This window comes from Vicugna pacos, chromosome 11, assembly GCF_048564905.1.
Source record: "Vicugna pacos chromosome 11, VicPac4, whole genome shotgun sequence".
Classification (NCBI taxonomy): domain Eukaryota; kingdom Metazoa; phylum Chordata; class Mammalia; order Artiodactyla; family Camelidae; genus Vicugna; species Vicugna pacos.
In genome coordinates, this window is record NC_132997.1 from 86977910 (window position 1) to 86992521 (window position 14612).

General features: G+C 44.1%; 1 protein-coding gene across 2 annotated transcripts in view; it reads left to right on the forward strand.

Moving 5' to 3' along the window:
- CASP7 (caspase 7) overlaps window positions 1-8197 on the forward strand; it is a 34370-nt gene extending 26173 nt beyond the window's left edge. For both annotated transcript variants that reach the window (XM_015235928.3, XM_031682589.2), the window contains exons 3-7: window positions 479-612; window positions 1051-1179; window positions 3529-3704; window positions 4547-4676; window positions 6590-8197. In XM_015235928.3, the coding sequence (XP_015091414.1) occupies window positions 479-612; window positions 1051-1179; window positions 3529-3704; window positions 4547-4676; window positions 6590-6813 (793 nt within the window). In that variant the 3' untranslated portion in view covers window positions 6814-8197. The remainder of the gene's footprint in view (window positions 1-478; window positions 613-1050; window positions 1180-3528; window positions 3705-4546; window positions 4677-6589) is intronic.
- The last annotated feature ends 6415 nt before the right edge of the window (window positions 8198-14612 follow it).

Here is a 14612-nt window from a genome sequence, read left to right on the forward strand (position 1 = left end):
TATTACTAAATAGTACTGCTGTGCACATGTGCGGACCTGGCTTTGGGTAAATGTTTGCTTTCCTTTGGGCTGTATACCCAGGAGTAGAATTGCCATTTCACAGGATATTTTAAGTTCAGTTTTAGTAGATTCTGCTAATTTTCCACAGTGGATGTACACAGTGGGCGCCCCCCCCCCCACCCGCAATGTATAATAATTCCAGATGCTGAAAGTGGTCACTATAGCCTTTCTGAGGAATCCATACTGGTATTGCAGTGTGATTTCAACTTGCATTTCTCTAGCATCTAATGAAATTAGGCAGGAGATCCTGTTCACTTTAAAACTGACAATTAAACAGAATCATTGGTCCACCCCTAGGTCTTTTTTTTCAAGACATTGCAGCTTTCATGGGTACCCCTTTCATGCTGGGAGTAAAATTAAGAGGTCATTACTGTCCAGACGTCTTCCACAGACCCTGACTGACTTCATATTTCCCCAGTAAGAAGAAAAATGGCTCAGGGAGATCAGTCAAGACCCCCCGGGACCGAGTGCCTACATATCAGTATAACATGAATTTTGAGAAGGTGGGCAAATGCATCATAATAAACAACAAGAACTTCGACAAAGTGACAGGTAGGTGCTGTGGGCACGGGCTGACCTCTTCTGTTCCCTTCCATTTTCTTCAGCTTGAGTTAAGACCTGTACATTCATCAGAAAAACGCCGCGCCCATCCGCTGTGGCCACCGCCCCTCCGCAGGTGGTACTCCCGTGCCCAGGAGAAAGGGATGCAGGGAAATCCGGAGCTTTCAGACTGAGATCCCACCGTGTGCATTAGCTGATATGGGACTTGAACCAGACGGCCTTAGGGGAGCCGTTTGGCCTTGGCTGGACCTGAGAGATGTCGTGATGGGGCTCACCTGTTGTGGGTGGGCTGTCACCCTCTCCTCTGAGTTTGCTTCTTATTTTGGTTGTGCATCTGAATTGTGACCTTGGCAGCATCTATGCCGGAGCACCTGGCCTGATGGTGCCAGCCCACAGGACTCACCGTGCACTCGGTGTTTGCTCCCACAGGAATGGGCGTCCGAAATGGAACAGACAAAGACGCCGAGGCTCTTTTCAAGTGCTTCTGGAACCTGGGTTTCGAGGTGGCCGTCTATAATGACTGCTCTTGTGCCAAGATGCAAGATCTGCTGAAAAAAGGTACGCTCCTGCCCCTCCTCCGCCTCCTGTCTTCTTCCTGCTCCCAAGTGGAGCAAGGCTCCACCCGGTCTCCGGAAGACACCTTCCCCTTAGGGGAGGGATTTCAGCGGGAAGCCTTTCCTTCCTCCGGTTACTCCATCCCTGTCTCTGGGGCACCTGTCTCTCTCGGGAAACTCAGCTCCCTCCCTAAAAGGATGGAATCAGCTTACATTACAGCAAGAGAAGTAGGTCCCGTACCTGCAGAACAGTCTTAAGCTCAAAAGGCTAATCCCTAGGGAAGTCACAAATCTAGCTTTCTTTGCAGAACAGAGTTTAAGTGTAAGCTTTTCCCTGGTGCTGGACAGTGAATAACCATCCTCGTACACTACAGAACTACCTTGTTTTAAATATACAACATGTTCACAAAATTGTTTTCTCAGATCTTTAACACAACCCCTGCCACGCTGGCCAACAATATTACCATGCCCATTTCATAAATGTAGGGACGGAGCTTAGGATAAGGGACATACTGAAGGCTCAGTTAGTTGGGGCAGAGCCAAAACTCAAGCCTTGGTCTTCTGATCCCAGAACAATTATGTTTTCTGTCACATCACGCTCTCCGTTGGATGCCACCTAGGGCACTCTCGCATTTAGGGCAAGGGTTTGAAAGTAATGCCTCACTCATCAGTGAGTGGCCCATGGGCAGTGGGTGGGCACACAGTTCGGACCACTGCTGCCTTTTTGAGCTATGTCGCTAAATAAGAAAAAGAGATCCCCTTCTCCCTTATAACACCCTCTCTTAAATACCCTCTCTTATGTCTTTAAAAACTAGGCGTCTTTCCCTAATTTCTTCAATCATGAATCCTAAAAGCTGACCTTTTATGCCCTCGCAGGCCGCAGGGTGGAGCAGACTGGAAATCAGGAGTAGGGTTTAGGGTCTAGTCCAAGTTCCAGCAGCTGGGCGACCTCGGCGAGGCGTGTGCGCCCTCCTGGTTTTTTGCTTTCCTGAGATTCGGATCCTGACCCCAGCTCCTCCTGCTTCTTGAGCTTGCAGTGAGGATTAGCCGAGAAGAAGCTTGTGAACGTGCTTTGAGAAGCAGCCTATACCAACGTAAGGTTCCACTGCGGTTTCTGTTCTTAACGGAGAGTGAGTTACTCCACCCGCGCCCAGGGCCTGCCACGATCACAGAATTCTCATTCATTGTCCCATCAGAATAGCAGAGTGGTCATTTTTCTTGCCTGGGCGAAGTTATAGGACCTCTCCAAGATTCCATTTTTTTATCAGTGAAATAAAGATAAACCAGGCCTACTTCAAGGGGCTCTTGTAGGGATTCACTCAGATAACTCAGACGAAGTACCTAGATCACTGTCTGCATGTGGCAGGTGCTCGAGAAGTTCTAAATCTTATTCTTCCCTCATTAGTGGTCATGGTGAAGAAGGAAGGACAGGTTATAAGTTAGCTAGCTGGATGGTTAGTCAGAATCACAGAGCCACAGATAAGTTCAAGCTGAGGCAACCTATTACATAATTTATGATTCCTCTCCTCAGTATCCTGGATTGACAGCCAACCTAGCATGTTTTTCTCTCCTCTTTTGTAATTTTATTTCTTGTTTTTAAATTGTAAAATAAAGCTTAAATTTACCATCTTCAGCATCTTTAAGTCTGCAGCTTGGTGACAGTAAGTCCATTCACATTGTTTGGCAACCGTCACCACCATCCATCTCTGGAAGAACTCTTTTCATCTTGCAAAACTGCAACTCTGTCCCTAGTAAACAGTAACGCCCCATTTCCCAACCCTCCAGCCCCTGGCAACCCCCATTCTCCTTTCTGCCTCTGCAGACCTGACTCCAGGAACCTCATAGAAGTGGAATCAAAATAGTTGTCCTTTAGTAAACGGCTTATTTCACTTAGCATGATGTTTTATTTTCTTTAGCAGATACTCGCACAATACTTACGTGGTCTCCTTTACAAATATTAACTCATTTAATAGGTACTGTTATGTCCATTTTACAAACACGGAAACTGAGGCACAAAATGATTGTCACTTGCCCAGCGTCACAGACCTAACAAAGGCCACATCCTTCAGCAACCCAACATACTACCTGCCAGCAGCTGCCTGAACCCTTCCCGCTCTTGGTTCGGGCTCTTTTCCTCAGGAGGCAGCCCCATTCTGGTTCCAGACGGAGTGAGAATGCTAGAATTCTCCATCTCTCCGACTTCTCCCAGTGCCATTGTCCTCTCCAGAGGGAGCTCCTCCACCCTCTCCCCGCCCACTCTAACAGTCAGTCACAGCTGCCAGGCCGGAAGGGAATCTGAGGTCCCGCAGAACTGGTGTTTTAACTTTCCGATGTTTACATTGCTTGCTTGCAGCTTCCGAGGAGGACCACAGAAATTCAGCCTGCTTCGCCTGCATCTTATTAAGCCACGGAGAAGAAAACTTAATTTATGGAACAGATGGTGTGACAGCAATAAAGGACTTGACAGCCCATTTTAGGGGGGACCGATGCAAAACCCTTTTAGAGAAACCCAAACTCTTCTTCATTCAGGTAATCACTTTTCGAAGCTAACACAGTTGAAAATAGGTAAAGATGACAGAGTGACTTGGAGTGTATCATTTTTCCAAATCTACATGCTGTTTCCATCGGGGTATGCAGATTTGAGTTTTGTTTTTCTGCCTCTAAATGCTTGGCTACCTGTGTTTGCACTGGATCACAAATTATAAGAGTCTTTAAGACACTGCAATATTTTTACTTGCTTTACCTACTAACTCGACACAACAACATTCATTCATCTTTTTCATTCATCAAATTATGGTTGAGTCCCATTTGCAGCAAGATGGATGGACCTAGAGATTATCATATTAAGTGAAGTAAAAGTCAGACAGGAGAAAGAAAAATATCATATGATATCATTTACATGACAAGGAATCAAAAAATGAAACAAATGAACTTATATACATAACAGAAACAGACTCACAGACATAGAAAACAAACTTACAGTTACCAAAGGGGAAAGAGAGGGAGAGGGATAAATTAGGAGTTTGGGATTTGCAGATACACACTACTATATATAAAGTAGATAAACAAGAAGGATCTACTGTATTGCACAGGGAACTATATTCAGTATCATGTAATAACTTATAATGAAAAAGAATATATATATATATATATATATATATATATATACACATGTATAACTGAATCACTATCCTGTACACCAGAAACTAACACAGCATTGTAAATCAACTTTACTTGAATTTAAAAAAAATTATCATTAAGCTGCTAGTACACGCCAAGCACAGTTCTGGAACGACCCTGGGACACAGCAGTGAACCACACACTTGTTCCTGTTCCCGACTTCATGGCGCGATCTCTGCTTTGATATTTAGGCTTGCCGGGGGACAGAGCTGGATGATGGCATCCAGGCGGACTCAGGGCCCATCAATGACACAGATGCCAATCCCCGATACAAGGTCCCTGTTGAAGCCGACTTTCTCTTCGCCTATTCCACAGTCCCAGGTATCAGGTCCATTGTCTGCTAACCAGACCGTGCCATTCCACCATCGAAATGCAGGCTTGGAGCTCTATTCATTCCCTGTTGCTGCAGCAATAAATTACCACAATATGGAGGCTTAACACACGCAGATGTATTGTCTGACAGTTCCAGAGGTTGGAATTCCAAATGGGTTGGCAGGGTTACATTCCTTCTGGAGACTCGGTGATGGGGGATAAAATCTACATCCTTGCTTTTCCCAGCATGTTAGAACCTCCAGCATTACTTGGCCTGTGGCCCCCTTCCTCCAGCTTCAAAGTCAGCAGCTTCACATCTCTAACCCTTCTTCTGTCCTCGCATCGGTCTCTCTGACCACCGGTGGGAAAGATTCTCCTCTTTCTGACGCCTGTGATTAGATTGGTTCCACCTAGGCAATCCAGGAGCCTCTCCCCATCTCATTTCCTCATTGCCATGTCAGGTAACATATTCGTAGGCCCTAGGGCTAGGGTGTGAACATCTCTTGGGGGGCCATGGTTCTGCCTATGGCAGGGATGTGTTGACTTTCCTCTCCAAGGAAACTGAATTTCCTCCTTTATGATGATGACGATTGGTCGTTATAAACACAGGCATTTCTGTAGCACTTTACAATTTGCAGTGTGTTTTTCATGCCTTCTACCTCATTCCTGGGATACTTGTGTAGGTAGCTAGGAAAGGTGTTACTGCTGTCTTAATTTTACAGATGAAAAAAAGAAAATTGAGCCTGGGTGAGTGTAAGTGATGTCCCCAGGGTCACACAGAGATTTTGGCAGATAGTAGAGCGCCAACTCAGACCAGGAATCCTTTATACGGCAACTTGTAAACAGGCACCAGAAATGCCAGTAGTGAGCAAGCCTCCTCGTTGTTTACCAAGCTCTGGGTTTGCCTGAGTCAGTTCATTGTAGTTCCTTTGTTTTGGGTAAAAGCCAGAACTAAGTTAGAATTCTCCCAGCTGCAGTAATAGTTTGGCAAGTGCTTGAGACAGAGGTATTGGTTACAGTAAATAGATCATTGTGTTTGGAAAAGCAGCTTCAGCAGGATCTCCAGGTGGGGTTTTGTGAGAATGATAACCTCGGAAGTTTTAAGGATCCTGTAAGAAAGTGATTTGATCTTCTGCCGCTGAGAGGGGGGCCGAGTCCTGGGGGCGTGTATCTGTGTAAACCAACCTGTAGGTTGGGTTGTAGGTGCTCTGAGCCAGGCCTGGCAGAACTCAAGGAAGAAGGGTGAATTCTGGAGAGGCAGGTGAGAGAGGCTTCTGGGAAAAAGAGCTGCTGTAACTGAGTCTTGAAAAAGTAAATGGGGGGAAGGGAGAGATGGTTCAGCGGATGGAGTGCCTGGGGCAGACAGCCGAGTGCATTGGTGAAACTCAGAGACCTGGACCACAGGGCGTGTTAGTCTGCTGGGGCTGCTGTAACAAAATGCCACAGGTTGGGGGACAGAAATTCATTTCTCACAGTTCTGGAGGCTGGGAGGTTTGAGATCAAGGTGCCAAGCAGCGTGGCCTCTGATGAGAGCTCTCACCCTGGCTCGTAGATGGCCGTCTTTTCACTCACATGACAGAGGGAGAGAGAGAAAGGCCATAGCCCAGGGCATGACAGGGCACTGGCAAAGTTCAAACCTGGGCAGGTAGGCAAGGAGCCCACTGTATTGAGCCATGCTAAGCAGTCTGAACTTCACCCTGTGCAGGGGAACTGTTTTAGGTAGGGGAGTCGCAGGATGAGATTTGTATTTTAGGATGGTGACCTGTAGGACAGGGGTTAGAGGACACACATCTCACATGGAGAAGCGGGGACAACTGTCATTTCAGAAAAGGCCCCAAACACTAAGAGCTGAGTTGCTTCTTGGTGGAGAGCGGAGCTGTGGCCAGATCAGCTGATGCGATCTCCTTTCCCTCTTGTTGAAGGCTATTACTCATGGAGGAACCCGGGGAGCGGCTCCTGGTTCGTGCAGGCCCTCTGCTCCATCCTGAACGAGCACGGGAAAAGCCTGGAGATCTTGCAGATCCTCACCAGGGTGAATGACAGGGTGGCCAGGCACTTTGAATCTCAGTCTGACGACCCGCGCTTCCACGAGAAGAAGCAGATCCCGTGTGTGGTATCCATGCTCACCAAGGAACTCTACTTCTGAAGATAACCTTTCCAGGGGCGCCTTCTGCTGAGAAGCCACATTCATCTGTTGATGAATCAGATTTTTTTTTTTTGATGCTCTTGAAAGATCCGGAAATTCTAAAGGATTTTATTTTCAGGAAAATTATTGATTCAACAGGAAAGAAACTTTCTGGTGCTGTCTTACGTTCTCTGAATTTTCAGGGACTTTTTTTTTTTACACTGTTATCCATTTGATGGCTTTTTCTCTTGAGATTAATTTTCTGTTTGTCTTTCTTTCTCCTTGTTGTCACATTTAGTATATACAACAAAAATGACCTCCGCAGATGACTTTTGGCTGTGTCCAATGTGATTGGTGGTGACATTGGTAGACTGTCGGAGTCATATTTGTACCCCTGGCAAAGAGAGTGCTTGACTGACAAAACAGCCAAAGGGATATTCATTTGCCTGTATTGCAGAAAGTGGCAATTGAGTGTGGTTTGAGTGATTTTTTTTTTAATTGGCTTAGGGCAGATTCTCAATGCATAGATTCCCAGATATGTTAGAAGGGGGAAAAGTTAATGATTCTGTTACGCAGCAGTCAGGATCCAGTCAAGAAATCAGAAACCATTCTATGTGTTTCAACAGAGGGAATTTAATAGAGGAAATCAACATACACAGATGATGAAAGAGAAGATAAATAAAAGGAAACTGTTGCCACCTCAGTCTATGAGAAGATGTGGTTCCCTGAGTCCAGAAATTGGGGTGGTCCACAGGAGCTGGAACCATGTTGGGGGCTGGCTGGTAGAGACTGGTACCACCCAAGAATTGTGAGCAGTAGAGCCATGGCAGGGCAAAGCCACTGCCTGAGATGGGGGCAGCACCAGATGAGTTGGACATGGAAAAACATCCTGGTTTCACCTCTTCTTCCGCCCTCTAGTCTTCCTCCAGCACCTCACCTCCAGCAGCCCTACCTGGAAGCAGTCTGGCAAGGGCTCTGGGAAGTGTGATTTCCTGCAATACAGAGCAGAGCAAGGGATAGTGAGGCAGGGGAGGAACAAGAAATGAATACAGGCCTGGCTTACAATGTGAATAGAAAGAATCCTACTTTCTGATGTTCAGTGATTCATCCATTCAATCATTTATTCACTGAGTTGTCCAATAATTTCCGTATTGCCCACTATGTTGAAAATCATCTGTTTTAGCTTTAAAGTATCCTTGGAACTTTTTAGGTTATTCCAAGCCTTATTCTGAGTAAATTTTTTGTTACCTCTAATTTTCTAAATGGGGAAGGTTTATGGCACTTTGTCTTCAAGGTAGTGTTGCCTTTTGAATTCTTGACAAATTACTATTTCATTCTGCCTAATAACTTGTTAACAAACAGATGTTTATATTTATTGATTAAAATGTGGTTGCTCAATTCCTAACCTGCTCAGTTTTGCTTTCCTTTTGAAGTTTTGTTTTGTTTTAAACGGCAGTGGGAAAATGAGAAAACAGGATAAGAATTGACACTAGTGGCTTGACCTCAACAAAAAATGTAGTTCATGTTTCTTTTGAAGCTAGAACACTAATAAAACAAGTAAACAATCACCGAGGAAGCTGAAACTCTTCGCATAAAAGGGTTAATGAACTTGTAAAGCTGTTTGTGATGAGCTGCCATTTATTAATTTGGCAACAAAATCAGATGGTGTAAAAGATGGTATTCTTTCAATAAGAAAACTAATTTATGGCCAGTTTATTAGACTTGTCCCTGGTTTCCTGCCATCTAAAATATACCAAATGTTCAAATTTAAGTGGTGATAATGAGTCAAGAGAATCAACAAGCATCTACCCTACTTTTTTCAGAATTCACAGGCTGTTCCCTGGGAAATAGAGTATCCTATCAAAGGTCCCTGACTTAGAAGGAAATATGCCTAAATGCATTGTCGTTTGAAGTAAAAATCATAACACTCTAGTTATTTGCCTTGTAAGCTTCATTAAATAGACAGAATTGATCCCAAGTATCAGCATTATTTTTTTTTAATTCTCTGACCAGTCATTGGTTTTAGGTTTATAAATAATGAATATTATATGCCCCTTAGGCCAGAGATGTAAATCGCTGTTAAGAAAGAGGCTTCATCCTTGAGTACTTCATTGGGCAGACACTCTTGTTTATCCAGATCAGAAATCCTGCTCCAAGGTGGATATGTATTCAATCACATCTTCGTTCTTAAACTTCTCGATCCTTTTATAATCTGAAATCCTGATGACAAGTTACCAGAAAGGAGAGTTCAATCCTGGTGAATTTACATCCCTTGTTACTGGTTTTTGGGGTTTTTTCTGCTTTTTTGGGCTGGGTGGTAATTAGGTTTATTTATTTATTTTAATGGAGGTACTGGGGATTGAACCCAGGGCCTCGTGCATGCTGAGCATGTGCTCTACCTAGTTATCATTACTTGGAACCCAAGCTTCCAAATGCAGAAGCATCAGGCATCTGTTGTCGGATGCAGAAGACAGGTCTGCAGTGTCCTCACTGCCATCATGGCCTCAAATCCGGGTTTCTCTTTGTTTTTTTCTCAAGGTGCCACTAGCCTATTTTAAGTGCCAGTTTTAGGCTCTGCTCTGAGATTTTTTTCTCTGAGCAAATTTCCATCAACCATCATAAGTCTATTAATATGCTTATAAACTGCACAAAATAGGTCTCAAAGTGCTGGGATGCCGTGTATTCGACAGGGTTTAAAAACCTCAAGGAAACCAAGGTTTCTCTGTGATAAAGAAGATAGTGTCCACTGAAAGAACTTAGACACTGGCTGACAAATCTTTTCTTTTGTCCAGTCTTGTGCAGTGCATCACCTGAAATCTTTTGTCCAGATACTCTGGCTACCAAGGATGCCTTTTGACTTCCTGGGAACACAGACTTCCTCTGACTTTCCATCTCTCAGGCCCTTTTCCAGCAGACGTTTGGCCGGGTGAGAAGCTGCAGTGGTCACTAATGTAAAGCCCCAACTGAAAGCGGTTTCATTCCACAGGAAGACAGACAGCAGTAGCTCTGGTATCACCAGTTTCCACAGGAATGTGATCCTTCAGAGTTCTTCAAAGATATGCAGGATCAAAGGTTCTTTTGCACGGTTTTGCCGTGTAAATATTTCTGCCTTATAAATACCAAGTTGACGTGCACAGTGCCATCTGCTCTCCCTGGGAGCAGAAATGCAGAACCCCTCCCACCCTCCCAACCTACTCAATAAGAACCTGCATTTTAACTAAATCCCTGGGGGATGCACGTGTACATGACAATTTGAGATGCTCAGTTTTGAGGGCAAGGACCACTTGTTTACATTTTTTTGCTTCCCCTCCGCACTGAAGCTGGAGCTGTGATACAGTGTCTGCCTAAAAAGAATTCATGAAAGGACGTACATCTTCTGGAGCTTTCACAGAAGACATGTTTTCAACCATGTCTTAACCTTCAGCAAAAGCTTGTAAAACTACATGATGCCCTTAATTTACTTGGTGTATTTCCTATGCCCTTCCTTTTTTTAAACGAGCCGTCTCTGAGTGATATAGTGGGATTGTTTATATGTTCTCAAAGTGTCTGAAAATGTGAATTTCAGCCTTTACAATGTCTTCATAAACAGAATGGGATTAAGAGAGCCATTCTTTGCATGTTTTCCTTGCGGGCAAAAGCTGTTACACGTTGAAGGCACAGAGCCTGTCTCTTCCCTCCTGTGCTGGGAGCCAGGTCAGAGAATTATTGCCTCTCCCTGCCAGGGTGCCCTCAGGCCATAGATCACCATTCTGCTAGATTTCAGGACTTTGTTTTGGATCAGATGGCAAATAATTCTTTCTGACTCATAAATCATTAATATAAACGCTCCAAGAACACATTTGGAAGGCCCCAGCCGCCACCGCAGTACTGATGGGGACGTGGAAACTCCATTAGCTCGCAGGTTGATGCATGAACAGCCCTCTAAAAGTACATGATCAACATCTGAAAGCCCAGAAGCCGAACATGATGCGTTGGCTTTGGCGTGAGTTTCGGTTCATATAAATACTTGTACTGCAGTTTTCTAATAAATTTGTTTTAAGCATTTAAGGCCAAACTGTGTCAAAGGATTTAAATTTGGAAGGCACCTGGGGGTTAGGAATGCAGAAATACAAGGCCAAGCACTTCTTGAGCTTGGACGGTCTGACCCAGGTAGATGGCATGAGGTTCAGGAAGGATTTGGGGGGAAAAGGAGGTAGAAACAGTCTGGTAGGTTTGGTCTTAATTGCTAGTTCCAGCTTAAGTTGTTTAAGATATATGTCAATCAGACTTTTTTTCCTGAAGATCCAGGGTTAGCCAAGGTGCTTTTAAACATCAGTATTTAGAAATCTGGCTCTGAGTCCTGTTAAAAGATAAACTGAAGCATATTAAAATTTTAGGAATTTATGTGAGTCAAACAAGAAGTGGTTAGAAGCACTCCCTCAGCGGGAGCTGGAGAACACCTACCTACAGAGAAAAAGTGGAGGGAAAGTAAGGACATTATTGATTGGCTAAAGCTTAAACCCTAGATGGCTGTGACTGGTTGTCCTTAGGTTTTGCTTTCCTAAACTTGAGGTGTCTGCAAGCTTAGGTTTTGGTTTAATACGGAGGTGCAGCAGCATTAAAACTACCTTGAGTCCAATGGCCTCCTTGTTCAATTAATTAAACAGTCTGATCCAAGTTCTAATCCCAGCCCTGCCACTTGACCATTTCGTGCTCATGTAACCTTAGGCCATCTTTATGTTTCCTCATCAGCCCTTGAGAATACTAACGTTGTGAAGATCAAATAACGTATGTAAAGTGCTCAGCGCAATGCCTGGCACAAAACACTAAAAGCTGAGGGGAGGGGTGTAGATAGCTCAGGTGGTAGAGTGCATGCTTGCATGCACGAGGTCCTGGATTCAATCCCCAGTACCTCCTCTAAGACTAAATAAATAAGCCAAATACTACCCCCTCCCTAAAAAAAAGGTAGGTATCAAAGAATGATGTGAAGACAATGATTTTGATGTGAAACTTATGGAAAATGCTCTACTGGACACTTTCTGCCTCAAAGTGAGGTCTTCCAAAAGTGCGAGAATTTACACCAAGGGTTGATTTATGCAGGAAACATTTAGAGAGTCGTACTAAATTCCAGTTGTTGTGTTAGGGGTGGGGTTAAAAAGATGCCTAAGAAATGATACTTTCCCCAGAAGAGAGAAACAAATCACTCCAGTAAAACAGTGGCTGTAACAACGTTGTACGTACAGGTGAGGAGGTGTCCCCCTGCTTGGGGATTCAGAGACAGGTTACCAAAGGAAATATCTAATCCTCTCCCATTTCAGCCTCTCATCAAGGAAGCTCATCAGATAGAAGATGGTTCCTTTACCCTAGTGATTCTCAAGTTTTGGGGTGCCTAAGAATCCTGGAGGATCTGTATGAAACAGATTCATGCACCCGACTCCACCCTTATTGTGATTTCAGTATTTCTCGGGTGGAGACCAGGAATCTGCATGTTTAACTAACCTGCCTGGAGATTCTAGGAGAATGTGCTTTATACTGATACCAGAAGACTCCTGTGCAGATCAGCGTGAGTGGCAGCAAAACTAATATTAAACAGCTAGGCAAGACCGTCGATTGACCATCATGCATTGACTATTCAGCCCTGGTGTCTTAGTCAGTTTGAACTGCTAACAAATTACCATAGAATGAGAGACTTAAACAACAGACATTTATTTCTCACAGTTCTGGAGGCTGTAAAGTCCAAGACCAAGGCCCCAGCAGATTCGGTGTCTGGTGAGAGCCTGCTTCCTGGTTCATAGACAGCTGTCTTGTCACTGTGTCCTCACATGGCACAAGAGAGCTCTCTGAGGTCTTTCTTGTAAGGACCCTAATCCTATTCATGAGGACTTCACCCTCATGACCTGATCACCTCCCAAAGGCCCCACCTCCTAATACTGTTACATTGTGGGGGTTAAGATTTCAACATATGCATTTGGGGGAAAGACATAAACATTCAGTTTATAATAGCCAGCTAGCCATCCTATCCTGACTCAAGGCACAAATGTGCTCAGAGCTAGAGAACTCTTGCCCAGGAACTTCCAGAGTCTGAATAGTAACTTCAAGCCAGGACAACTTTTGGAGGAAGCCTGGAAAGTGTAAAGGGAGCAGCACCCAGGCAGACAACTTGCAATGAACGTGTCCAGGTACACTGGCTTCTCCGGCTGGTGTCAGCAGGCACGGCTCTTTCCTCTTTCTCTCACATCACTTAAGCAGTCATTTCTAGGCAAGATGGGTCACTCATGTTTCCCCTCTCTTCCAGTGCCTCGTAGGGACCACAGTGCAAAACACTCCCTTTAACAACGTCACTGACATTTCTAAAGAAACTTCTCTACCACGCCTTTAATTAATGTTGACTGAATTAATGCTAAGGAAGGAAGGGAAAAATTGGTTCTCAAGCAAGTGTGTTTTATGCTAGGGTGTAGGACGAACTCCTAATAGCTTAGAGAAGTCAGCTTTTGCAAATTATCTTTTCTAAAGCTTCTAGCTGTATTAAATGTTGACAGTTTTTAAGCAGTGAGATGAAAGATACAATTTTTTTTCTTTTGTCTTACTAATTACAATTTTGCTTGGCATTATGAAGCCTGCTTTTCTCTTAAGACGTTTGCCAGCATACATTAATTGCACAAATATTTACAGACTGCTAAAGAATAGGGGCAGTTTATACCAAAAAAGATAGGGAACACTTGAAAAAAAGCCTTTCTGACACGTTGTATTTGTGGCCAGTTACCCAGAATCAGCATAAACTATTTGCCCCTTAGCCTCAGCAAACATGTTCAAAGAATGTTGTCCCTGTGTTGACTGAGAGTTTATTTACTTTGCTGGCAATGGATGCTGAAGTCTTTCTTCAAGAGCCTTATGGGCGACACTTCTTTTTTTTAGGGTTAAAAATAAAGTTTCCGAAAATATGCATGCATCTTATAGATTGCTACACTGTCAACACTTTTCATCCCCCCGGCCACCCACATGGCATGGAAGAGGTGGAGCCAATGGTTGTTCCAAATCCCAGGAGCTTCAGAAAGCTAAATTGAAGAAGCTGGAAAACTTGAACAGCAAAGCCACAGGCTTTTCATCTGGTTTTCCTAGTATGCTGGCGCAGAACAAAGGCTCTGGACTCAGAAAGCCCTGTTCAAATCCCAGCTTTGGCACTTCCCAGTTGTAGGACCTTAGGAATTTCTCAAGCTCTCTAAACCTCGGTTTCTCCTTCTTAAAACAGAAACAGCTGTATGTAGGAGCCTAGGAAATGGTACCTACCTCCAAGAGCATGGTGAGGAACAAATGAAGTACTGAGTACAAAGCACTTAGCACAATGCCCGACCCATGGAAAATACTCAGTAGATGTTGATGTTTTTTAAACCAGCCTGACGTGATTAATAATTTAGGACACAGGAAGGAGATTGGGAGGGGAAAATAGGAAGTGCAGGTGGATTCTAGTATACACGTGAGGCTTTCTGAGGATTATGGCTACCCCTTCAGAGGAGAGGAGGAACAAGGGTGGGACCTGGTTGCCAAGGTCAAGACAGTACACTACAAGAAGACATAGCCACTAGCCTGAGCTTCAGAAGAGGAATGGACACTGAGTGTAGAGATGACCAATAAAATTCAGGTACCCGTTTTTACATTGAAATTGCAGATAGAACTTTTTTTTTAAATGTATGTCCAAAATATTGCATGGAATATACTTATACTAAGAAATTATTTGTTGTTCATCTGGAATTCCAATTTAACTGGGCATCCTGTTTTTGTGGGATTGTTTTTTTTATTGTTTTCTTTTGCTCCATCTGGCTGCCCCAGCCCTAACTCTGCAG